The sequence below is a fragment of the Amia ocellicauda genome, chromosome 3 (genome assembly GCF_036373705.1).
Source record: "Amia ocellicauda isolate fAmiCal2 chromosome 3, fAmiCal2.hap1, whole genome shotgun sequence".
Taxonomy (NCBI): Eukaryota; Metazoa; Chordata; class Actinopteri; order Amiiformes; family Amiidae; genus Amia; species Amia ocellicauda.
Genome location: NC_089852.1, coordinates 31427694 through 31452614, shown reverse-complemented (window position 1 = coordinate 31452614; position 24921 = coordinate 31427694). Strand labels below are relative to the sequence as shown.

The 24921-nt window shown below is 40.3% G+C and overlaps 2 protein-coding genes across 2 annotated transcripts; both read left to right on the top strand.

Annotated features, from left to right (window-relative positions):
- The first annotated feature begins 10926 nt into the window (after window positions 1-10926).
- On the top strand, window positions 10927-11856 carry LOC136747039 (olfactory receptor 8B3-like). Its single transcript, XM_066699994.1, has one exon. It carries the CDS (start codon window positions 10927-10929, stop codon window positions 11854-11856), a length of 930 nt encoding a protein of 309 aa, XP_066556091.1.
- Window positions 11857-21332: 9476 nt separating this feature from the next.
- Window positions 21333-22238, top strand: LOC136747038 (olfactory receptor 52B2-like). Its single transcript, XM_066699993.1, has one exon. It carries the CDS (start codon window positions 21333-21335, stop codon window positions 22236-22238), a length of 906 nt encoding a protein of 301 aa, XP_066556090.1.
- Window positions 22239-24921: the final 2683 nt, after the last annotated feature.

Genomic DNA, 24921 nt, shown 5'->3' with positions numbered 1-24921 from the left:
ACTTGGGTGCATTAGTGCCAATCAACAAGTCAATTTCTGCATCTATGGTAGAAAGTTTAACATTTTTGAGGTAAGGCCACTTTGCTTGGGAATGTTACTCTTAGGTACTGGCATGTTTCTTGAGTGTAAACTTCTGGGAGAGCTATGAATGTGTTGCTATGTAGCTCACTCACTTCTAGACCCACAACTATATGACTGGGCACTGTCTTTTCTAGACTCATGGTACGAAGAAGTACATTTGTCCTTTTCCCTTTCATATTCAACTGATGCATAAGTCTGTCTGTACAGAATGTGGCTGAGCTGCCAGGATCAAGAAATGCATAAGTTAAAAAGGTTTTGTTACCTTTGTTGGCTTTCACTTTAACAAGCACAACAGACATCACACAATCCTCTTTACGTGCATTTAGGGGATCCGGTAGATTGCTCTTTGATGTTCCATACTCTTCTGGTGCTTTTAATGTTCCTGTTTCCTTTTTCCACTTTTCCTATGTGAAGCACAGTGGAGTGAGATTGATTGCACACTGTACATAACAGGCTTTTAGTGCAGTTTTTACTCATGTGCCCTGGCATAAGACATCCAAAGCAAATTCCTCTTTCCCTTAAGAAACTTATTTTCTCTTTGTGCATTTTTCTTTTGAGCTGTGGACACATGTCTACTGTGTACCCACCTGAACAGAACAAACACAAATCCTGAAAAATACCATCTTGAGACCATGTTGCTTTGGGATTTATATCAATGGTTGCCACACTGGTGGTAAAGCTTCTGCCAATAGATTTTGGCCTTTGGACTTTGTAAGTGTACATTTTGGCACTGTGCTGCGACTGTTAAAAGGTAGATCTTGAATATCAATGAATACAGGATCTGTTCATATCTGAACTTGTTTCTCAATGAACTTGAGCAAGTCACTGAATCCAACCCTGCTGCTCCACATTTCCTGACATTTACATCTCCATCTCTTTCTGAGTTTATAGGGCAGCTTGATGACTACAGATTTTAATTTCTTCCATATATCTCATCTCCTCCATAGCATTACAACACCCTTTGAGGTATAAGGCAAATGATCCCAAGTCTTTGGAGTCCCTTTGGAGTGGGGTTTAGGGGAATGACAGGGGCGGCCGAGCCTGCTTCTCCGGAAGAGTCAACAGAATTTGAGAAACGGGCGCCAACTGTGTAAATGGGTTAATTTATATATATATATATATATATATATATATATATATATATATATATATATATATATATATATATTGTGCAGGCACATTTGTAAATGGTTTATTTGAAGTAGACAATACAAAGGTTAAGGTTCCCAACAGGTTTTGTACAGAACACTACAGACAGTACATGGTTTTAAAGCAGAAAAGTACATTCAGTATAAAACGTATGTAGAATTAAGATAAGTTAGAGAGACAATGCAAAATTCCTTATTAATAAAATAAAAATCCATCCATTTTCGAAGCCACTTATCCTGGTCAGGGTCGCGGTAAAGCCGGAGCCGATCCCGGCAGGCATGGGGGATCGGCAGGAATACACCCAGGACAGGACGCAGCCCATTGCTGGGCAATTTAGCTTTGCCGATCAACCTGGCGGATGGTGGGAAGAAGCGGGAGACCCAGGGGAAACCCGTGCAGACAGGCACCCGAGCCGAGACCCGAACCCAGTGCCTCTGGAGCTGCCGGGCCACCGTGCCGCACCTAAAATAAAAATACTATTTTATATGAATGTGCTATTTATTATTGTTTCTTAGTTTTTTGGAGTTATTCATATTTGTTAAAGCCGTCTCTCTAATTTTGCATTTCCCAAATTAGCTTATGCTCTTGTCTATTAAATCAGTAAACTGCTCCTTCTGATGGAATTGTTAACGGATGTTTTCTGTTAGTGCTTAAGAATAATAATAAAAATAAAGCACTGTCACACTGCCTTGTAATAATTAAGTACAGTTGTGAATTTAGTAAATATAGCTACTTTTAACCCCATTCTGTCTCCTACCTAAGCTTTCATTCATTTCTAATACATTTTAGGACAGCCCTATAACTCTTAATATGTCACCACAAAGTGGATAGAGAGCAGAAGATCACAACAATATTAATATGACACTTCGTGCACTGCGCAGTTGGCGCCCGTTTCTCAAATTCTGTTGACTCTTCCGGAGAAGCAGGCTCGGCCGACGTGACTTGCTTGCTGTCCAATGGCATCAGTCAAATATATTTTACAATGTACCCTCCCTTTCCGTAATTGCTTCTGAAAATGGTGCAGCAGCTGCTTTATTTTTCAGCACTTCCAAGTCTCACAGCCACTGCAAATCTCGCAGCCCCTGCTTTAATTTTTCAGCACTTCCAAATCTCGCAGCCGCTGCAAATCTCGCAGCTGCTGTTTTACTTTTTCAGCACCACAAATCTCGCAGCCACTGCTTTATTTTTTCAGCAGTTGCACTTCAGGGCCACCGTATTGGACAAACACAAAAGTGTTGTGCAGACGTCACCTTTTATACAAACAGGAAGTGGAAGAGTCCTGTTTCAGTGACAGGCACAAGGGCCAATGGCAGCTTTGATATACAAATGTCTTCGATACATTCCAGCGATGTGCGCTGAAAACCCCTCCCCCTTGGGCAGTGCTTCTAACTCGAAAGACAACCGCAGTGTTTAAAAGCTGCTGGATAGATCAATTGTACTTTGCCTCTTCTGCTTCCACAACAATCCACTTCTCTCGCCGCAAATCCATAGCTAGTGTTTTTACAAATGTAGTGACTATGAGTCCTTTTGTATTCCCTGTGTGTCAATCCTGGGCTGTTGGGAGATTTTTTACACTTGTTTGTTACAATGTTTCAGAAATCGAATGTCCAGATGAAACTCAGGGTGCAAGCCAACGGAGGAGCACCTCACACGGGCGAGATCTCTTACAACAAACCAAGGCGGCCAGGCCTCGGATTTTACTGCTGACAGTCTTGCTGTGGAGAAAAAAGCGCTGTACAAAAAACAACACAGCAAGCAGGTGGATACTATATGACATTATATTAACAGGACTATTATTTTTAAAACTGTCTCTGTGTAAACCAAAACTGAACCGAGGTGCAGCTGGACCTCCAGTGTGTGGACGGAACACAAAGCAGAATTAGTTATAATAACTAACAACACACAGACAGACAGGCACTGTAGTGATAAAACAGCAGTTGACAACACTACAACACGAAGCCAGCTACTGAAATACGCAAGTATTGAAGGGTCTTTTTGCAAACACACAAGACACAGAGAGTTCACATTCTCGAGCCAGCGCCAGTCCAAATGCATGTTCCGATCAGAATCAGAAATGGCAGTGTAAATTAGCTTGCTATTCCATTTCGATTATGTCTGTATGATTTGCCCAAATTGTGTTTTTGTTTGCATTGCTGTTTTTCATATAGACTGTATATATCTATGTATGTATCATTTAAAAAAACATTTCAAAGTTGTATTAAGTTTAACTATAATCGGGGATATATCTGATTTTTTTTTTTTTATTATACGCTCCAGACTACATGTAGCTATGTGATATAAACAGCTTTATTGAAGGTTTTGTATTACTTACAGTACTGTTCAAACGTTTTAGGCAGGTGTGAAAAAAGGCTGTAAATTAAGAATGCTTTCAAAAATAGACATGTTATTAGATTATATTTATTAACTAAATGCAAATTGAGTGAACAGAAGAAAAATCTAAATCAAATCCATAGTTGGTGTGACCACCCCTTGCCTTCAAAACGGCATCAATTCTTCTAGGTACACTTGCACAAAGTCAGGGATTTTGTAGGCATATAGTCAGGGGTATGATTAAACAATCATACCAGTTGCTAATGATCATCAAGTCTGGTCAGAAGTGGCCTTCATGGAAGATATGCGGCCAAAAAGCAATACCACCGATGTGGCAATAAGGCCAAGTGACTCAACAATGCATGAAAACACATGAACTGGGGTGCAGAAAAATGGCAGCAGGTGCTCTGGACTGATGAGTCAAAATTTGAAACATTTGGCTGTAGCAGAAGGCAGTTTGTTTGCCGAAGGGCTGGAGAGCGGTACACAAATGAGTGTCTGCAGGCAGGGGCATCGAAGTGGGGGGAAAAGTGGGACTGACTATGCTTGGCCCCAATGGGGGGAGGGCCCTCGAAAAGCTTGGAATGAAAATTTATTTTTGTTTGCAATTTTGTATTTCTAAGTAATTTGTGTCATAACTTAATATAAATTGGCTGAATAAATAGGTTGAGTGAGTGAACTTTGTATCCCAAAAAAATAGTGGAGGCTCTCTGAGGCCACTCTCACCCCTTACAAAAGGCACAAATTGGTTTAGTCAACCCCTGCACTAGGAGTCGTCTCTAAACACAGCTAATCGAGCTGAGTGACTGCTACTATGATAGTCATTTTTTTCCCCAAGAAAGGGAAATCGGGGTACAAAAAAGAAAAGAAAGAAAGGAAAGAGAAAGAAAGCAAACTGAGGGGAAACAACTGCTAATTAATCTCTTTGAAATGAAAGGTGAGCACAACAGCACAACTGACACAGTTTGAAAATGGTTTAGGCTGTGTGTCTACCAAAGCATTTTCCGCAGCTGAAAAAGATGTGGAGGCGCAGCGCTGTTTCAGGGCTGTGATACGGAACATCCGCGGAAGTCATATGTTGAAGTACCTAACAGATAGTTTGTGTTGCTAATAAATACTCAATGTACAATGTCGGCACAAGGTAGAGGGAAGGCTGAAGTGCATAGAGAGAGAGGACGGATGGTCAGTGTGATATTTGTCCCGCCCCTCCTCCACTGTGATTGGACAGCTGGGTAAAAAGTGACAGTGACGAGTGCTGCATTTTACCCAAAGTTGAACATTTTTCAACTCTCGGCGACCAGAAAAAAAAAAACAGTGCTCAGCGCGAAAAAGACACTCAGCACCGCGTCACGCTGCCGGCGTTTTAAAAACGCGGTGCTGCCATTGCAAACAATTGAAAAAATACGCCGACCTCAGGAAAAAATGCTTTGGTGGACACACGGCCTAGGCGAGTAGTTTACATTTCGGGCGAGTCGAAATTTAGAGCCCATCGTCCGTTCACTTTTCAGCGCCGATTTTTTTTTTTAATGGTAGAAAAGGCCGGAGCCAGAGCTGCTGTCTGTGTATATGAGCGCAAGAACACACAAACTGCCAAGAATATGACAGATTAGACAGGATTAATGCACAGCTGATTTATAAATAAATATCGTAGCCTACATCTTATTTTGTCATAGCTGGGTAGGCACTTAATCCTTCACATATGTGAAGTCAGCTCCAATAATGTTTTGTTCACTGTAGTTATGTGTTTTTTTTTTTTGTATGCACTATTTAAATAATATTTAAAATACATTTTTGCATTATACATTGCCTATTTACACTTGTTTGGATATTCTTGGGTTACGTTCAGTTCAGAAAATATTTGTCTCATTCTAGTGGATATATAATATTGTGCACAGACTAACTTAATATGAATACTGGGAAAATATATATTGAAAACATGTGTTTCTAAACTACTCATTAAATACTTACTACTCATAAATACTTCTCTCATCCCTGTTATTGTCCCCCTTCATCTATTACTTTTCTTATTTTCTGAAATACTCATTAAACTTACTCTGTAAATACAGTTACAAACAGGGCTAGTAACATTTTAGCCGTGCTAGTGGAAATGTTGGTATACTAGCCCGGCTCACTAGTGCCAAAACTGCTTAAAATCCACCCATGGTCATATGACATTATATATAGGGTCTATCAAAATTACCTAGAAAAGTGACGTTCCGGGGGAGCGGGGGCCCCAAATTGCAATCTCTTCATGGGGCCCAAAATTCTTAGCGGCGCCCATCTGCAGGCAACAGTGAAGCATGGTGGAGGTTCCTTGCAAGTTTGGGGCTGCATTTATGGAAATGGAGTTTGGGGATTTGGTCGGAATTAATGGTCTCCTCAATACTGAGAAGTACAGGCCGATACTTATCCATCATGCATCATGATAATTCACACCTGCCTAAAACTTTTGCACAGTACTGTATATTCAAGCGTTTCAGTTTTATAGTAGTGTATATACATGATACTTTTTCTTTTCTATCCAGATTTTGTTTTATCAGTTTTTTATTTTTTTGCTGTTATGCTGTCACGAGTGGGGTGTGACTGGCATTAATCACCTTATTATTTAATTATTGCTTTTTGGGTTATTTTTCACTATTGTTTTTTTTTTTTCTGTTCATGGATAGTAAGTGTTATTTCCTAATTGCTTATGCTTCAAAAGTATAGAAAATGTCCATTATTCCCCACAAAGTTTGCTTTTGTGACCAGGACAGTGATATTTTGAAATTTACCTATTTCCAATTAGAAAACAGGTGAATTTGTCTTTTTGTTCACATAAAGTCAGATAAAAAGAACACATGAATTCAAATTAACATGTATTTATACTAAAGTAATACAAAAATAAATACAGTATAATCATTAATCTCGAAAAACGACTCACTTCTAAATCTTTTTTAGTCATTTTTGTACACCTTTATTGATGTTTTAATACAGGACCTGAGTTTTATTAATTTACTGATTTTATGTATTCTGATGTAACATATTGCTTAAAAATGCTACGGTCTCTTTGAAGATAGACTAGCCATGTAATACTGCACCTAGCTACAGATGGGTGACAAATTAAAGGAAAAAACAACATAAAGTGATTGAGTAATATATTGGGCCACCACGACCCACCAGAACAGCTTCAATGCTCTTGGCACAGATTCTACGAGTCTCTGGACTCTACTGGAGGGATGAACACCATTCTTCCAAAAGATATTCCCTGGATTTGGTGTTTTGATGATGGTGGTGGAGAGTGCTGTCTAACACGTCAGTCCAAAATCTCCCATAGGTGTTCAATTGGGTTGAGATCTGGTGACTGCGAAGGCCATGGCATATGATTTGCATCATTTTCATACTCATCACACCATTCAGTGACTCCTCATGCCCTGTGGATGAGGGCATTGTCATCCTGGAAGAGACCACTCCCATCAGGATAGAGATGTGTCACCATAGGATAAAGGTGATAACTTTGTAATGATTTGCAGTGACCCTTCCCTCCAAGGGGACAAGTGGACCCAAACCATGCCAGAAAAATGCCCCCCACAGCATAACAGAGCCTCCGGACCCCCTCACTGTAGTGGTCAACCAGTCAGACCTGAACCATTCTCTTGGTGTCGCCATACACGCACTCACCCACTTGTCGAGAATATGGTGAAGGATGACTCATTTCACCATATCGCTTTTCTCCACATTTCTGTAGACCAGTGCCTATGGGAAGTCACCCTGGATAAGGGTGTCTGCTAAGAAATTGGGTAACAACATTAACTTGTTTTTTCCCCCACCAGTAATCGTTGGACAACAAATTTCAAAATGAAGAACTCTACACTGGTTACCGTCTTTACTCTTTCTGGACTGAACAAATCAAGGACAAATAAGAATTGAAAGTTGTTGATAATTTAACCCTGATCACTACAATCCTCACTGAGAAAACCCTCCATGAGCCCATGTACATCCTGCTCTGTAGCCTGTGTGTCAATGGACTGTATGGAACTGCTGGGTTCTATCCCAAACTGCTGGCCGACTACCTCTCTGACTCTCATGTGATCTCATACGCTGGATGTTTGACTCAAGCATATGTGATAGGCACTTCTCTTATGTGTGAAATAACTATTCTAACTATGATAGCTTATGACAGGTATGTGGCAATATGCAGACCCTTACAATACCACAATGTCATGACTCCTCTGATTATGGGGAAATTGCTACTATTGGGTCATTCCTAACAATCTATTTAACCTATAGACTACCTCTATTTGGATCTCACATGTCAGTAGTGAAGCTTTCATGTACAGCCACCACACTAAACAATGCTTATGGATTAATTCTTATAATTGCCCAGTTTGCACATGCCTTCTTCATTGTATATACTTACATACAGATCATTAGAGCATGTTTAAAGTCTATCGAACAGAGGAGTAAATTCATGCAGACCTGCCTGGCCCATCTGATGGCTCTGATCAATTTTGCCATTTCTGCTTTTATTGATATGATGTACAGCCAGTACAGCTCAGAGACTCTTTCTCAAAGCCTGCGCAACTTCATGTCTGTGGAATACCTAGTCATCCCCCCCTCTTCAACCACCTCGTGTATGGACTGAAACTGCATCAGATTCGAAGGAGAGTCTTCAGAGCGTGTGCCAGAGACAAGGTCACTCAGATGTGAGAGTGAGGTGGCAGTCAGGAGGCATCAAAGGCCCAGAGGCACCTGCATGTTAAGATCCAGTACAGAGCTCCAGTACTTCTAAACGACAGAAACTGATTAATTAAGAATACTGCTGATCACAACCATCATCTCTCATCACCACAAATCTATCTTATAAAATGCAGACAGAGAGCAACACTGAGTCAGATGGCACCAGTCCTTATCTTGTAAGTCCCCACAGGTTTCATTTCATATCAGCGAGGGATACAATACTCTGTAATACAGCTGGCATTCCATCTGGTAGTGTATTGTTTTACATTCAGTTGGCGACCTCATGTGTCCAAACAATGTATGACAGCAGAATGAAACAACAGAAGCTAGACATAGGAACACACAGTGGGTCATCTCTGCCCATCCAGAAAAAAACTGTTGAAATCAGCAAGAAAGGTTAACTGGAGTGTAAGATCCTGACAGACTTGGTTAAACCAAAATGTTCTTAAATCACCTGTCTCCTTGTACTAAATGACAGTGCCACCATCCTAGTTAAAAACAAGCTGAGCCACACGAGAGAGAATCACAATCATGTCAAATGTTCAAAACAACAGATCATGCACCCCCTTGGGCATGGCTTTCACTGAGAGCTGGATACCATACAGATTCATACAGCACTTCTTTAGCTGCGTTCTGGAGCACCGTGACGTGCTTCAAACAAGTCGAACTCGGCAGAAAAAAGAGAGAGTCAGAGAGACATTGACAACAGCAGCGTGATGAGTGAAGGAACAATTATACAATAATTGCCTGTTAGAAAACAGTAGCAGCCCACTGAGGTCACACTGGGGAATGGGTCCAACTACAGAGGCAGTGCAGCAGACTGAATGGACACAGCAGCTGGAACACAGAGATACCTTCTCCACATCACCCCCACTTAGATCCTCATCCACAGTCTTGGTATCTTTCTGCTCGGGTGATAAAATGAGCAAGAGGTCAGGACAGCTAATGAAATGTGCAAACTTGTAGGCCAAGCAGATACAACCATCCTGTCAGTTAAGGACATTTTAGCCTTTGTTGAACTTGTTGAGGGTTTCTTTCCACTGAATTAGACGACAGATTAATTACAAGTGTATAAAATTTGAACATGAGTTTGTGGGAAACATGACCCTGCAATGTATAATCCCTGAAAAGTGTCCCTTTCAGTGTTGTTCAGTTAATGTTGTATTTTGGAAATATACTTTGTTTTCCCCAAAAATATTATGATCAATCACAGTAGAAGAATGAAAAAGAAAAAGAAAGTCAGCAGACCTAAGGAGAAAAGGGATGTTTTATTATTTAAAACATCCGCACTGAAAGCCTATTAATGCAGAAAATCAGCATATATATATTTAAATAATTTAAAAAAAAGTGCAAAGTCTCTGAGAAATATTTTGTTTTTCTCACGTGCCTCACAAAGGAATGTGCCTGTACTGGTGGTGTGTATCTATATAGGCCGTGTTCACACACACCCAACAGGGCTACATTCACTTTATTCCTCTAGAGCTCTTAATGGAACTCAGGAACAGATTCACTTGTATCTATCAAGGCCAGAGAAAGCTCTTGAAAAACTGTTGTTATGATGATCCAACAGTTTAATCATTAACACAATTTCATACTGTAGATTAGAGCTAGAAGCTTTGTTTATGTACAATTCCATTCCAGGTGACACCAGGGGATTCCAACACGCCAGCCCTAATTTCACCTTCTCTGGTTTAGTGTTTTCCCCACACCTCATCATTGAATAATTGCCCAATCTCTTCAGATCATTTCACTGACACCTGTCCCCAGTTACTCATCCACTTCCATAGTATATACCCCTGTTTGTTAACTTCTTTGTAAAGTCTAGTCTGCCTTACTTAGAACCTTTTCTGAGCCTTATTCACAGTTATACCTATGTTTTGACCATCACTTTTCCTCCTTAGACCTTGCCCTTTGGATTTCCTCTCTTGTATGTCTGTCCGATTGCCCAACCTTATGATAGTCTCCTGACCGCGATTAACAGATTACCTCTGATATAGTATTTGCTGGCCCCAAACCTTCCACTTGTTTTCCAAACTAGATAGCCTCTCCACTCCTGGATCCTTTACCTCTGTCCATCCAGGCATAACATTTATATAATAATTTTTGTTGTTTCAAAATATATTTACTTTGTTATATCTTTGTTATTGGGCTCATTAAAGAATGCCTTGTGGCACAGCTCTCTTAGGATGTGTTGATCATTGCAGATCCCCACAGACCGTCCCCTCGGAGGGAAGTATAAAGATCATAAACCTGCTGAGTTCAGTGCAGTCTAATGCTTCCCTCGCAGAAACATTCCTGGATATATCAATGAGGTAAACTAAGTGAACATGATCATCAATAGTATAGTATAAAAAAATACAAAATGAGTGTGAGTAAGAAATTGTGTTTATTTTAATTACAAATGTTTGGCACATGGGTGCTTTCTTTATCTTTGGTGAAACTGAGAAAATACATTAATTATTTGTGAGACATATTTAAACATAAATACATTCTGCCACTTAATTAATAAATGTAGACTCAGATCTGGTTATGAACTTTGCCCAACTCTGATTAGCTTGGTCCTATTTCCAGGTGGCATTCAAATGTATCTACATGTTAACATAAACTTGTTGTTTCCCCACCAGAAATCGTAGGACATCAAAGTTTAAAATGGAGAACTCTACACGGGTTACAATGTTTACTCTTTCTGGACTGAACGAATCAAGGACAAATAAGAATATCTACTTTGCTTTCACTCTGCTTCTTTACCTATTGATGGTTATTGTTAATTTGACCCTGATCGCTACAATCATAATTGAGAAAACCCTCCATGATCCCATGTACATCCTCCTCTGTAATCTGTGTGTCAATGGACTGTATGGAACTGCTGGGTTCTATCCCAAACTGCTGGCTGACTTCCTCTCTGACTCTCATGTGATTTCATACGCTGGATGTTTGACTCAATCATATGTGATCTACACTTCTCTTATGTGTGAAATAACTATTCTAACTATGATGGCTTATGACAGGTATGTGGCAATATGCAGACCCTTACAATACCACAGTGTCATGACTCCTCTGACTATGGGGAAATTGCTACTCTTTGCCTGGGGCTATCCATTATCTGGGACACTCATTACTATTTATTTAACCTACAGACTACCTCTATGTGGATCTCACATTGACAAACTTTACTGTGACGTGTCAGTAGTGAAGCTTTCATGTACAGCCACCACACTAAACAATGCTTATGGATTAATTCTTATAATTGCCCAGTTTGCACATGCCTTCTTCATTGTATATACTTACATACAGATCATTAGAGCATGTTTAAAGTCTATCGAACAGCGGAGTAAATTCATGCAGACCTGCCTGCCCCATCTGATGGCTCTGATCAATTTTGCCATTTCTGCTTTTATTGATATGATGTACAGCCAGTACAGCTCAGAGACTCTTTCTCAGAGCCTGCGCAACTTCATGTCTGTGGAATACCTAGTCATCCCCCCCCTCTTCAACCCCCTCGTGTATGGACTGAAACTGCATCAGATTCGAAGGAGAGTCTTCAGAGCGTGTGCCAGAGACAAGGTCACTCAGATGTGAGAGTGAGGTGGCAGTCAGGAGGCATCAAAGGCCCAGAGGCACCTGCATGTTAAGATCCAGTACAGAGCTCCAGTACTTCTAAACGACAGAAACTGATTAATTAAGAATACTGCTGATCACAACCATCATCCCTCATCACCACAAATCTATCTTATAAAATGCAGACAGAGAGCAACACTGAGTCAGATGGCACCAGTCCTTATCTTGTAAGTCCCCACAGGTTTCATTTCATATCAGCGAGGGATACAATACTCTGTAATACAGCTGGCATTCCATCTGGTAGTGTATTGTTTTACATTCAGTTGGCGACCTCATGTGTCCAAACAATGTATGACAGCAGAATGAAACAACAGAAGCTAGACATAGGAACACACAGTGGGTCATCTCTGCCCATCCAGGAAAAAAACTGTTGAAATCAGCAAGAAAGGTTAACTGGAGTGTAAGATCCTGACAGACTTGGTTAAATCAAAATGTTCTGAAATCACCTGTCTGCTTTTACTAAATGACTATGGCACAGTCTTAGTTAGAAACAAGCTGACCCACTCAGTATAGAATCACAATCATGTTAAATGTTCAAAACATCAGATCATGCACACCCTTTGGCATGGCTTTTACTGAGAGCTGAACACTGTACAGACTCATACAGCATTGCTTTAGCTGTGTTCTGGAGCACCATGACGTACTTCTAACCAGTGGATCTCAACAGAAATTAGAGAGAGACATGACAGACCTTAACAATAGCAGTGTGAGGAGCTAAGGAATAATTACACAATAATTGCCTGCTAGAAAATAGCAGCAGCCCACTGAGGTCACACTGGGGAATGGGTCCGTCTACAGAGGCATTGCAGCAGCCTGAATGGACACCTGCTCCTCATCACCCTCACTTAGATGCTCGTCCATAGTGTTGCTGTCTTGCTGCTCTGGTGATGAATTGAGCAAGAGGTCAGGACAGCTAATGAGATGTGCAGAACTTGTAGGCCAGCCAGATATAAACAAAATATATTATTTAAAACAGGGGTGCCCAGACTTTAGTTACATAGGAGCTACTTTTCCCACCATCATCATCATCATCAACAATATTTTTGTCTTTTCCTTGCACCTCTAAATTGAGCTCATTCAACTAAACAGTTAAGTCAGTCAAAAAAGCTAAATCTAACAGCCAGACTCCATCTTCCAACTGCTTGTATTCCACAACTTTTGGGTCCAGAAACTCCTTGATTTCTGATAACAGATCACTAAATCTCTGCAGGAATTTACCTCTACTAAGCCATCTTACATCCATTTGTAGCAAGAGGTCTGTGTGTTCAGCTTCACATTCTTCCAGATAAGACCTGAAGAGACGCCTCTGCAGACTTCTGGCCTGAACTGAGCACACTATTTTGATTGCAATATCCATGACATCTTTCATATTCAGCATTTTACCACACAGAGCCCGTTGATGGATTATGCAGTGATAATTGAGGAAGGACGGAAAATCATCATCACTTTTGCAAAATGCAATAAACCCATTGGTAAGACAGGTCATGGCTGGTGCTCCATCTGTAGTTATGGACATGAGTTTCTAAATGGTATAACTGAGTGTTATTAATAAAGTCCTTGAATGCCCTCAAGTTCTTCCTTTCAGTAATATGATTTTTAGCAGTTCCTCTTTTGCAGTCAAATCTTCAAACACCATTCTAATGAAAATGCACAACTGAGATGTGTTGATCACATCTGTGGAGAAAAGAACACACACTCATTTACATATTTTTTTCAGCTGTTCTCCCAAATCCTCACCCATCACTTCACAGTGCTGTGTAGCAGTATTTCTAGAAAGCTGAACATCCTTAATAGCGGAAATGATTTCCGATTTATTTTTGAAATCATCAAACAATGTCTCTTCTAAAAAGGCTTTAAAATCAGCATATATACAGTCAAAAATGAGACAGACCAAAAGTGCAAAGACTGCAACAAAGGAATGTAATCACTTTTTACAATGTGCCTCACGTGAATGTGTCTGTGCTGGTGATGTGTATCTATATAGGCCGTGTACACACACACCACAGGGCTACATTCACTTTATTCCTCCAGACCTCTTAGTGTATCTAAGGAACAGATTCACATGTATAACTTAAGACCAGGGGAAGCTCTTGAAAAACTTATCTTGATATGATGATCAGGTTCAAACTGTGGATTAGAGCTAGAGGGTTTGTTTCTGTACAATTCCCTTCCCGGTGACACTAAGAGCTCTGCAATTCTGTAGTCTGAACTGAAAAGCTGTTTGTTTTAAATGCACTCTTCCTGTAACTGGAGAGGGACACATTTATGAGCTTAACTGTCCTGTTTTTATTTCTGTGTGTTAGAGCGATCTGCCATGGCTGGGCCTTGAAGGTTGCTACATAAAAAAATATATCTATTTATATTGTAATTATGTTTTATTGTACTGCTGCTTTCTGATTTGATTTCCTGGTTGCCTTTCACTCTGGCTTTCATGTGATCTTGTATTCTGGGTGGGATCTCCACGTATTTGATCTCCACTCTTCTCTTTGTTATGTGTGGATTTACTATTGTTACAGTAGTGGATTCTGACAATTGAGTAACAATAAGTGTATTCTTCTTCTTCTTCTTCTTCTTCTTCTTCTTCTTCTTCTTCTTCTTCTTCTACTTCTACTTCTTCTTCTTCTTCTTCTTATTATTATTATTATTATTATTATTATTATTATTATTATTATTATTAATAATTTCTTAGCAGATGCCCTTGTCCAGCAAGGACTTGGAGCAATACCAAGTGTAATAATACATTTGTGTAACAAATGCAATTTTAATATGCACTGTTACTTTATTGGTTTTGTTTTGTTTTTATTTTGCTTCTATTAATATAAGATGTAGCAGCTATAGTTACTCAGTCTGAACAAAAGATAAAGTAATATATAATACAAATTGTTATTTTTATTGATAAATAATGCACCACAGAGTCAGAGAGGTCACCAACAGAGGAAATTCTGGAGTTTTGGGAGCCCTAGGCAGAAAGCCCTCTTGGAGCCCCCCAAACCCACTTGCATCCACCCCCCTTCTTGATTTATCTTGAAAAACATTGTATAATACCACACCATCATAAGTCTCAGTGCCAGTCACTTACCATTTTGACTGCATATCAGTGCATCTCAGAATCTCTGTCTGTGGCCCTTGCCTTTGCAAGAGCTCCAATAATGTCTTTCATATCCATTTTGCCGGTGTATTATTTGGGATACTCATGTTTTTGTAAATGGTTAGCCATGATTTTCCATGCCAGTGATACAGTAATAATTACTTTTCACTTTTTTTTATTATATTTTTTTTTTGCTTTTTACTGCAGACATCATGAACAAGAAGACTTCTTGTGATCAACAAGTTTTCTATTAGAAATCAATACTTATAGTCACAAATTAATGAAAAAATAAATATTAAATATTAAAAAAACTTTCCATGTAGCAATAATTTTCTTTACATACTATGTACTTGAAATATGTTCTTATTAATGTCTACTTTAGACTTATTTAATTAATATACCTTTATGTTTTGCCACAGAAGTAAAAAAACACACATTTGCAAAATAAAAATAAAACCTTTTCAGGTGCATACATGAGCAATGCCTCACCATTCTAGGTTTTATAAGGTTAAAAGCAATCTTTTGTAATGTATAATTTGAAAGAATCATCACATTTCATTTTTTTTTTTTTGTATATCGTGATATCATATCGGACAGTCGAAAATAATCTGATACCAATTTCAGTTGATATCGTCCACCCCATCTGCATCTTTTTCTCCTCACAAGCTCTTAATTTCTTTTGAGTGCTGCTTGGCGTTTCATTATCTAAGCTTGGCATACTCTGTCTAAAACAAAAGTTGTTTGTGAAGTTATATGGTCAGATGTGTGTAGTGACATGTAGTAGCTTGGGCTAATGTAGTGAAGTTTTTGTTGCAGAATGTTATTGTAGCAAAATGAGAGTAAGGGGCTCAGAAAGGGGCGGTATTGACCATCACTACATAATGATAATGATCAGATTAAGAAACAAAGTTATATTGAATTATAGTAATGATTATTCATTTATTCAGTTATTTTTACAAATCTTAGATACATCAGTGTTGATGTAGGCTCAGCTATTTATAAAGCTTGCATAAGTGACTAGAGTTAAACACTTAACTCAGCCGTCACTTTCTGGGGCCTCCCTTCAGCTTGGGGCCCCAGGCAATTGCCAATACTACCTCCTAGCTGTGCCTCTGGTCAAAAATGCAGCGTGTGCAGGTCAGAATTTGATCTACGCCGCTCCAGTGAGCACTGCACACCACAAGCTCTGCCCAGTAAAGAGATAATCCTACTACACCAAATGACTGGTCTCCAGGAACAGGATGTTTATAAACTCTACTGATTTCATAGAGGGCTTACATTAACATAAGAAGCTCATATACACAATTGGTACTTTTACATATGCAGACTCCTACAGTGACTTACCAAGGCAATAATGTTGAAGCTTCAGATTCTTTATATTATTATTTGTATATTTTTATATAAGGGAAAATTACCTGGACTACGAGCATCACAGAGAAGGAGAAATTATTCTGACAGCTGACAAAGCTTACTGGCATTTTATTGGGTAAATGAACACCTGCATGTAAAGTGACTTTTGATTTATATGCAATAGAATGTTAAATTAGGTCATTCTGTTGACAGGCTTTTTTACCTTAATGAGTGTACCTATACTTTCTAAATATGTACTGAACGTTTCATTCACATCCGCTGCTTATAAGTTGGTAGACCAACTTGGATTCCTCACATCAGGACATTCAATAGTGTAAACAGACTTTCAATGGCAGATGACAGTGAAAGCGATGTTACTGGTTCATGTGAAAGTTTTGATGTGGAGGACAAATCACCCCCACAGTCCCCGACATCAGATACAGGGGAGCAGGAAGACACATATACACATTTTATTTTATTAATATGTGGTTGTCACAATTCCCCCATGATGTCCCTATTGTCACCACCAGAGGTCGCCATTCACAAACTGCTTACCATTCCTCCTCATCTCCTCTATCATCTCATTGCCCCACACACCTGTTTCTAGTTTCACCTGCTCTTCCCACCACTATATATTCCAGTCTGCTACCACAAGTCTTCACAAAGTTTTGTTTACACCCCTGTAGCAATCCCAAGCCTGTTATCTAGACATATCTCTGTTTATTGACCTTTGCTTGTTTCTACAACCCTGTCTTTTGGATTTCGCTGTATAGTTTGTTCGCTTGATCACCTGACTCCTGCCTGCCTACTGACCACACCACTTGCCAGACCTTCTTTGTTCTTCTTGCTGGCCCTAGACCATTTGTTTGTATGACACTGCCTTTTCTCTGCATCTGAGTACTGAATCCTGTCCGAAGCCAGAGGTGACAGCAATGGGGCGCTGTTGTTATCCTTACCCCTTAACTGAGAGAAATTAACCTGATAATTACTCTTACACCTTCGTTAAAATGTATAATTGTGCATAATTATCATGCATGGTAAACAATGGTAAATTTGATTACTAATAATGGATACAATCTATTACTTTGCATTGATTTCATTATTATTAATCATAATATTTCCTTTGTTCGTATGAAAACACTAATACCTTACATTAATTTACTTTCTGTTTGTAAATACTATATTGTCTTGCCTTTTTCTGGTCGCTGTGGAATTGAAAACACTTGAAGCAGGGTATTCTGGACAGGTCACCTGGTTCAGATGAGCTGCTCCCTTCCGGTGCTGGATAGTGTATTGGAAGGTCTGTTGTTGTTCAATCCAGCATGCCACCTGCCCTGCCGGCTCCCTGAAAGACATAAGCCAGCATAGTGCTGCATGGTCTGTCCTAATGTTGAAGGGCAACCCACACAGATAGTGGCAGAAATGAAGGGTTGTCTGCATCACAGCGAGCGTTTCCTGAGCCAGCATACCTCCGATGGCATCATCACTGGCATCCGTGTCAAGAATGAAGGGCCTCTGGGGGTCAGGTGCAGTGAGTACAGGAGTGGTGCAGAGGGCTTGCTTCAGGGCGTCGAAGGCCTCTTGGCGGGCAGCTGTCCATTCAAAGGGGAGCCTTTGCAGGTCAGACTGTGAAAGGGGGAAGCGACTGTAGCAAACCCGGGGACAAACCACCTGTAGTAGGAGGCGAGGCCGAGAAAAGCCCGCAACTGGAGGAGATTGGCGGGGCGGAAGGCTGTCTCTCACAGCATCCACTTTGTCCTCCTCATTAGTGATGCTGGCCTGACTGACTCGGTGGCCCTGGAAGGAGACTTCTCGTCGCAACATCCGACACTTCTCCGGGTGCAGCTTGAGGCCTGCCTGGCGCAGTCATTCCAGCACTTTCCATAGCACCGAGAGGGCGTCGTCAAAGCTTCGTCTGTAGACCAGGAGATTATTAGATAGACCAGGCACTCCGTTGATGGCACCCCTGACAAAACCTACTCCATCAGGCACTCGAACGTGGCGGGGGCATTGCAGAGACCAAACAGCATGGCGCAGAATTGCCACAGTCCCTGTCAGGTGGAGAAAGCCGTCTTGGCCGCACTTCCGGAGTCAGGGCCCCTTGCCAAATAACCTTCCCTAACCCAACACAATAATGCCTCGGTTCCACTGGCTTAAGCGTTGTGTCTGCCATGCCGTCCTCAGACGTGTCCCAGAGCTTTTACTGCAAAACCAGGCCGCTGTGATCCGTCCCTCTGATGGAGGAGCAGCGACTGTGGGTTTGGTTTGTGTTTGTGTTAAAAACAGACAGAAATCAATACCAGCGACACAGCCTGACGTGGAGAGGACTTCTGTGTCTGTTTTATTATTTGTGCTTTACATGATTGTAAACAGCGTAATACATACACGTTTGTGTTCAGAGATATTAGGAAGAGCTAAACGTGTAGAGACAACATTATATTCAGACAAGCATGTTCACATAAGAATACGGTTCCATGTGCAACAATAATACTAAATAGCGAATATGTATTGTTATTATTATGGTCATCATTTGTGCTGGTATATATGTATTTTAAACGGCACAGCGTGACTCTCTTAATATATTACTCTTACAACAGATTTGTAACTGTAAACAATACGTTTTGCCGTATTTTTATTTATAATTTACTTTATCAGACGTCCTTAACCAGGACAAGTTACAGTTGGAACAAAATACACACGTTTCACGATTAATCATCCAGATACAATAAAGCAGGTTATAATTGAACTAAAGTGTGCACGTCACAGTAATGGTGTTTATGGACGCATTTATTTTACCAGTCCTTAATGTTTTAGAGGGAACCCCACATCTGCTGTATTAATGTATTCATTAATTTAACTTGTAATCGTACACGTTAACTAAATCGTGTTCGCCTTCACAGACAGTCATCTGCAGATTGTCCTGCACACCATTCACAAAACACAGCCTGAAACACCGGCCAGTTATTCATAAGATGTTAAGAATATCGGCTGCTACCACTCTGATTATTATCCTTCAGTTTATTTTAACTAGTCAGGCACTGCACCGGTCCTGTTCAACCCAAGTTTTTAATACACTCGGATATTAACTGCAAACAGTCATTGTTTCTGTACGTGGATTTCACTCCATGCTGCTAATAAACTTGTAATTTCTTCGTGATCGCACACGGCACTTGACATTATATCTTCCGACACAATGTATCTGATCTCTTCCCTGTGTCTCAAGTCAAACACACACCTCCAATTCTGAAAGCGAATTATGTCCTCAGTGGGGACGGACGCTTACGGACGCGTCCAGCACCAGCAAGTTGACCTCTACGCGTCCGGACACTCAGCCAGTGGAAACACGGGCAAACGGGGCATAACACCTCACATATAACACACATTCACGCTCATGCACACACACAGTCAGGGTCCCCGAACTGACCCACCCACACTGCAGACACATTTTTACATCCCCCCTACATTTGGGCTGCCCTATTGGCACATACACACAGACACAGACGTGCAATTAATCTCCCAGTCTGTAATATTGCACTGCACTGTATAGTGATGTACAACATTGTGGCAACGTAAATTATGTTGTTACAACATTGTGGCAACATTGTGTGTTAGCAGGGTTGTTTGATGCACAGTCATTCAGCAACGGGATTCATTTTACCACAGGTGCAGAAATAATTAACACATTTATTTATTTCAATTTAGCAGCTAATTTTAAATCCTGTTCTTTCTCACAATGCCCCAGGATTACAGGGTCGGGTTGGAGCCCTACAGAGCAGCACATCACAGAGGTGTGTCTCCCCGCTTGGGAATTCTCTACGAAATAGCTAGTCTCTTGTTTCTTCACTGTAAGTGTAAGATTTTAAGGCTTTAATAATGCACAGACACTGTTGTTATGTACCTGGATGGAACCATATAGTATACACATATTTACCATGGGATCTCCCCCATGGGTTATTTTTGGTCAAGTGTTTTAATTAGCATTAATGGAGCAAAACAGCCCGAGACACAGTGAGCTTGCCCTGGTGTGATGTGTCAGCTGGACTATTCACAGAGGGGTCAACACTTCAATTCAAAATTCAAATAAAAACTAAACATATTAAGCCATATTAATCATGGTAATTCTGCTGCAAAACTTTTTTTTTCAACTGTCTCCTGAAAATTTGAGTGATGAGAGGGGTGGGGTGGCCAAGCTTCATAGCAGGGTGGTTATGGCCCCCCCTTGAATCGCTCCTGCACTTTACAACTTCAACATACTTCTGTGGAACTGTATTGTAGGTCCAACTTAAAGTGTTCTTTGGCTAATTTGATGATTTTATCTTACTGTACAGCTGTACTTTATCTGGTAATCTGACATGATTGGTTCTTTATATATTTTTATATATTATTATCAAAATATATTTACACAAATGATAAGAGTCGGGACTAAATAAAGGCAATGTGTCTTCTGTATCATCACTTCTCATCCTCGTTCTTGGGCTCATTAAAGAATGCTTTGTGGCACAGCTCTCTCAGGATGTGTTGATCATTGCAGATCCCCACAGACCATCCCCTCGGAGGGAAGTATAAAGCTCATAAACCTGCTGAGTTCAGTGCAGTCTATTGCTTCCCTCACAGCAACACTCCTGGATATGTCAATGAAGTAATGTAAGTAAACATGATCATCAATAGAATAGTAGAGAATATAAAGAAAGACAAAATGAGAGTTTAAGTAAGTAATTATGTTTATTTTAATTTCACGTGTTGGGCACATGGCTGCTTTCTTTATCATTGGATGATACTGAGAAAAGCCATTAATTATTTGTGAGATATATGTCAAAATGTATACATTCTGCCACTTAATTCATAAATGTAGACTCAGATCTGGTTATGAACTTTACCCAAATCTGATTAGCTTGGTCCTATTTCCAGGTGGCATTCAAATGTATCTACATGTTAACATAAACTTGTTGTTTCCCCACCAGAAATCAAGTTCAAAATGGAGAACTCTACACGGGTTACAATGTTTACTCTTTCTGGACTGAACGAAACAAGGACAAATAAGAATATATACTTTGCTTTCACTCTGCTTCTTTACCTATTGATGGTTATTGTTAATTTGACCCTGATCGCTACAATCATAATTGAGAAAACCCTCCATGATCCCATGTACATCCTCCTCTGTAATCTGTGTGTCAATGGACTGTATGGAACTGCTGGGTTCTATCCCAAACTGCTGTCCGACTTCCTCTGTGACTCTCATGTGATCTCATACGTTGGATGTTTGACTCAATCATATGTGATCTACTCTTCTGTTATGTGTGAAATAACAATTCTAACAGTGATGGCTTATGACAGGTATGTGGCAATATGCAGACCCTTACAATACCACAGTGTCATGACTCCTCCGACTGTTGGGAAATTGCTACTATTTGCCTGGGGCTATCCTTTCTGTTCCATATTCATTTCAATTTATTTAACCTACAGACTAACTCTATGTGGATCTCACATTGACAAACTTTACTGTGACGTGTCAGTTGTGACGGTTTCTTGTTCAGCCACCATACTAAGCCGTGGCTATGGTTTCATTCTCATAATTGCACAGTTTGCTCAAGTCTTCTTCATTATATATACTTACACCCAGATCGTTAGAGCATGTTTAAAGTCTATCGAACAGAGGAGTAAATTCATGCAGACCTGCCTGCCCCACATGATGGCTCTGATCAATTTTTCCATTTCTGCTTTTATTGATGCGATGTACAGCAAGTACAGTTCAGAGACTCTTCCTCAGAGCCTGCGCAACATCATGGCTGTGGAATACCTGGTCATCCCCCCCCTCTTCAACCCTCTCGTATACGGACTGAAACTGCATCAGATTCGAAGGAGAGTCTTCAGAGCGTGTGCCAGAGACAAGGTCACTCAGATGTGAAAGTGAAGTGGCAGTCAGGAGTCATCAAAGGCCCAGAGGCACCTGAATGTTCAGGTCCCGTACAGGGCTCCAGTACTTCTAACCAGAGAGCCAGAAACAGTAAACATGAATGTGATACTGATTAAATTACAGACTGGAGTCAAACTGGATTCTGTCAATCCTGACAGACTTGGTAAAATCAAAATGCTGTTAAATCACCTGTCTGCTTTTACTAAATGCCACCATCTTAATTTGAAACAAGCTGACCCACGCAGGATAGAATCACAATGAATATAGCCAATCAGCATATATACAGTAAAAAAAAAATGAAACAAAAAGTGCAAAGGCTCCAACAAAGAAATGTAATCATGTATAGGCTGTGTACACACACACACACCACAGGGCTACATTCATTTCATTGTTCCAGAGCTCTTAGTGTATCTCAGGAACAGATTCACATGTATAACTTAAGACCAGGGGAAGCTCTTGAAAATCTTATCTTGATATGATGATCTAAAATTTTAAACATCACAGGTTCATACTGTGGATTAGAGCTAGAGGGTTTGTTTCTGTACAATTCCCTTCCCGGTGACACTAAGAGCTCTGCAATTCTGTAGTCTGAACTGAAAAGCTGTTTGTTTTAAATGCACTCTTCCTGTAACTGGAGAGGGACACATTGATGAGCTTAACTGTCCTGTTTTTATTTCTGTGTGTTAGAGCGATCTGCCATGGCTGGGCCTTGAAGGTTGCTACATAAAAAAAATATATCTATTTGTGTTGTAATTATGTTTAATTGTACTGCTGCTTTCTGACTTGATTTCCTGGTTGCCTTTCACTCTGGCTCTCATGTGATCTTGTATTCTGGGTGGGATCTCCAAGTATTTGATCTCCACTCTTCTCTTTGTCATGTGTGGATTTACTATTGTTACAATAAGCCTGCAACTGACGATTATTTTTTCAATCGATTTTAATTCTTGGCACTTTCTTTTTTATGTTGGGATTTTTTTAATTTGTGAAGTATTTTTATGAGAAAATGTTTGAATAAAACGTTGAAAGATTAGTGGAAGAAGTTATGGTTATTATTTATTTGTATGGCCAGCACACCTGAGAGAAGTAACCAGATTCCTCTCTTCCAGCATCCTTAGAGCAGCAACAACATTAGCAGCATTATCATGTACAACAACCATTACTTTAGTCATGGATATACCACATTTCTCTGCTGCTTTTTCCACCCAAGCAGCAATATTTTCAGCTGTATGTCGCTCTTCAAGTGGCATTGTGGTCAGGTTATAAGTCAGTTCCCAGTCTTCATTAATAAAGTGGCAGGTGACGCCTAAGTATGCCTCAGTGGCAATACTTGTCCATGAATCAGTGGTGAGAGTGATTTTAGTTTTTACCTCTTTGAGTGAAGCTTTCACTCTCTCAAGTGCCTCTTCATATTTCCTCTACATCAGCTTTGTGAAGTGGACCCTGGAGGGAAGTGTATACCCTGGGTAAAATGTGTTGACCATCTCACAGAAGCCCTCAGAACCCCAGAGCATAAACAGCATCGGCGCAGTCCACGCAAATTGACGTATTTACGTAATCGACGTAATCGATTACGTCCACGGGTTGTTCCGGCCCTACATCACAGTGATGGATTCTGACAATTGAATATACATATATAATACAAATTGTTTTTTTTATTGATAAATAATGCCTTACAGATCCAGAGAGGTCACCAACAGAGGAGATTCTGGAGTTTTGGGCAGAAACTCTTCTGGGAGCCCCCCAAACCTGCTTGCATCCACCCCCGCTTCTTGTATAAGGGCGGCACGGTGGCATGGTGGTTAGCACTGCTGCCTCACAGCTCCAAGGGTTCGAGTCCCGGCTCAGGGTACCTGTCTGTGTGGAGTTTGCATGGTCTCCCTGTGTGGGTTTCCTCTGGGCACTCCAGTTTCCTTCCACCGTCCAAAGACATGCAGGTTAGGTTAATTGGCCATGCTAAATTGCCCTGTAGGTATGTGTCTGTGTGTGTGTGGGTGTGTGTTGCCCAGCGATGGCCTGGTGTCCTGACCTGGGTGTATTCCTGCCTTGTGCCCTATGCTTGCCGGGATCAGCTCTAGCTTCCCTTCAACCCTCACCATAATGAGTGGTTTTGAAAATGGATTAATGGATCATTGTATAATATTTTATCATACCACACCATCGTCTCAATGCCAGTGATCTTACTTACCATTTTGACTGCCTCTCAGTGCATCTCAGAATCTCTGTCTGTTGCCTTTGCATAAGCAAGAGTTCCAATAATGTCTTTCATATCCATGTTGCTGATGTACTCATGCTTTCGTAAATGGTTAGCTTTTCCATGCCAGCGATACAATAATAATTACTTTTCACTTTTGTATCATTATTTCTCAGTTTTACTATAAATATACTGTATGTTATAATACTATTGCACTATTTTGTTCACTGCCTGCTGCCTGGTTGACTGAAAGGGGTTTCAAGGTTCCTCTCGAGAATGTTCATATTCAAAGCAGATATTTTTCAAAAACAATAATGCGTAATAAATGTATTTACCTATAATATACATTCATTTCTTTAGATTTTGACTCAAGACCATATCAATGCAGATGTATTGGATAGTGTTTCAGACTATGGGGGACACTTCATATATTTGTCTAGGTCAAACGGCTTCAGAGTCATGACTGTCGAAAAATGTCACCTG

Excerpts from the sequence above, each read along its gene's own strand:
- LOC136747039 (XM_066699994.1), top strand. The coding sequence starts at position 10,927 with ATGGAGAACTCTACACGGGTTACAATGTTTACTCTTTCTGGACTGAAC.
- LOC136747038 (XM_066699993.1), top strand. The coding sequence starts at position 21,333 with ATGTTTACTCTTTCTGGACTGAACGAAACAAGGACAAATAAGAATATA.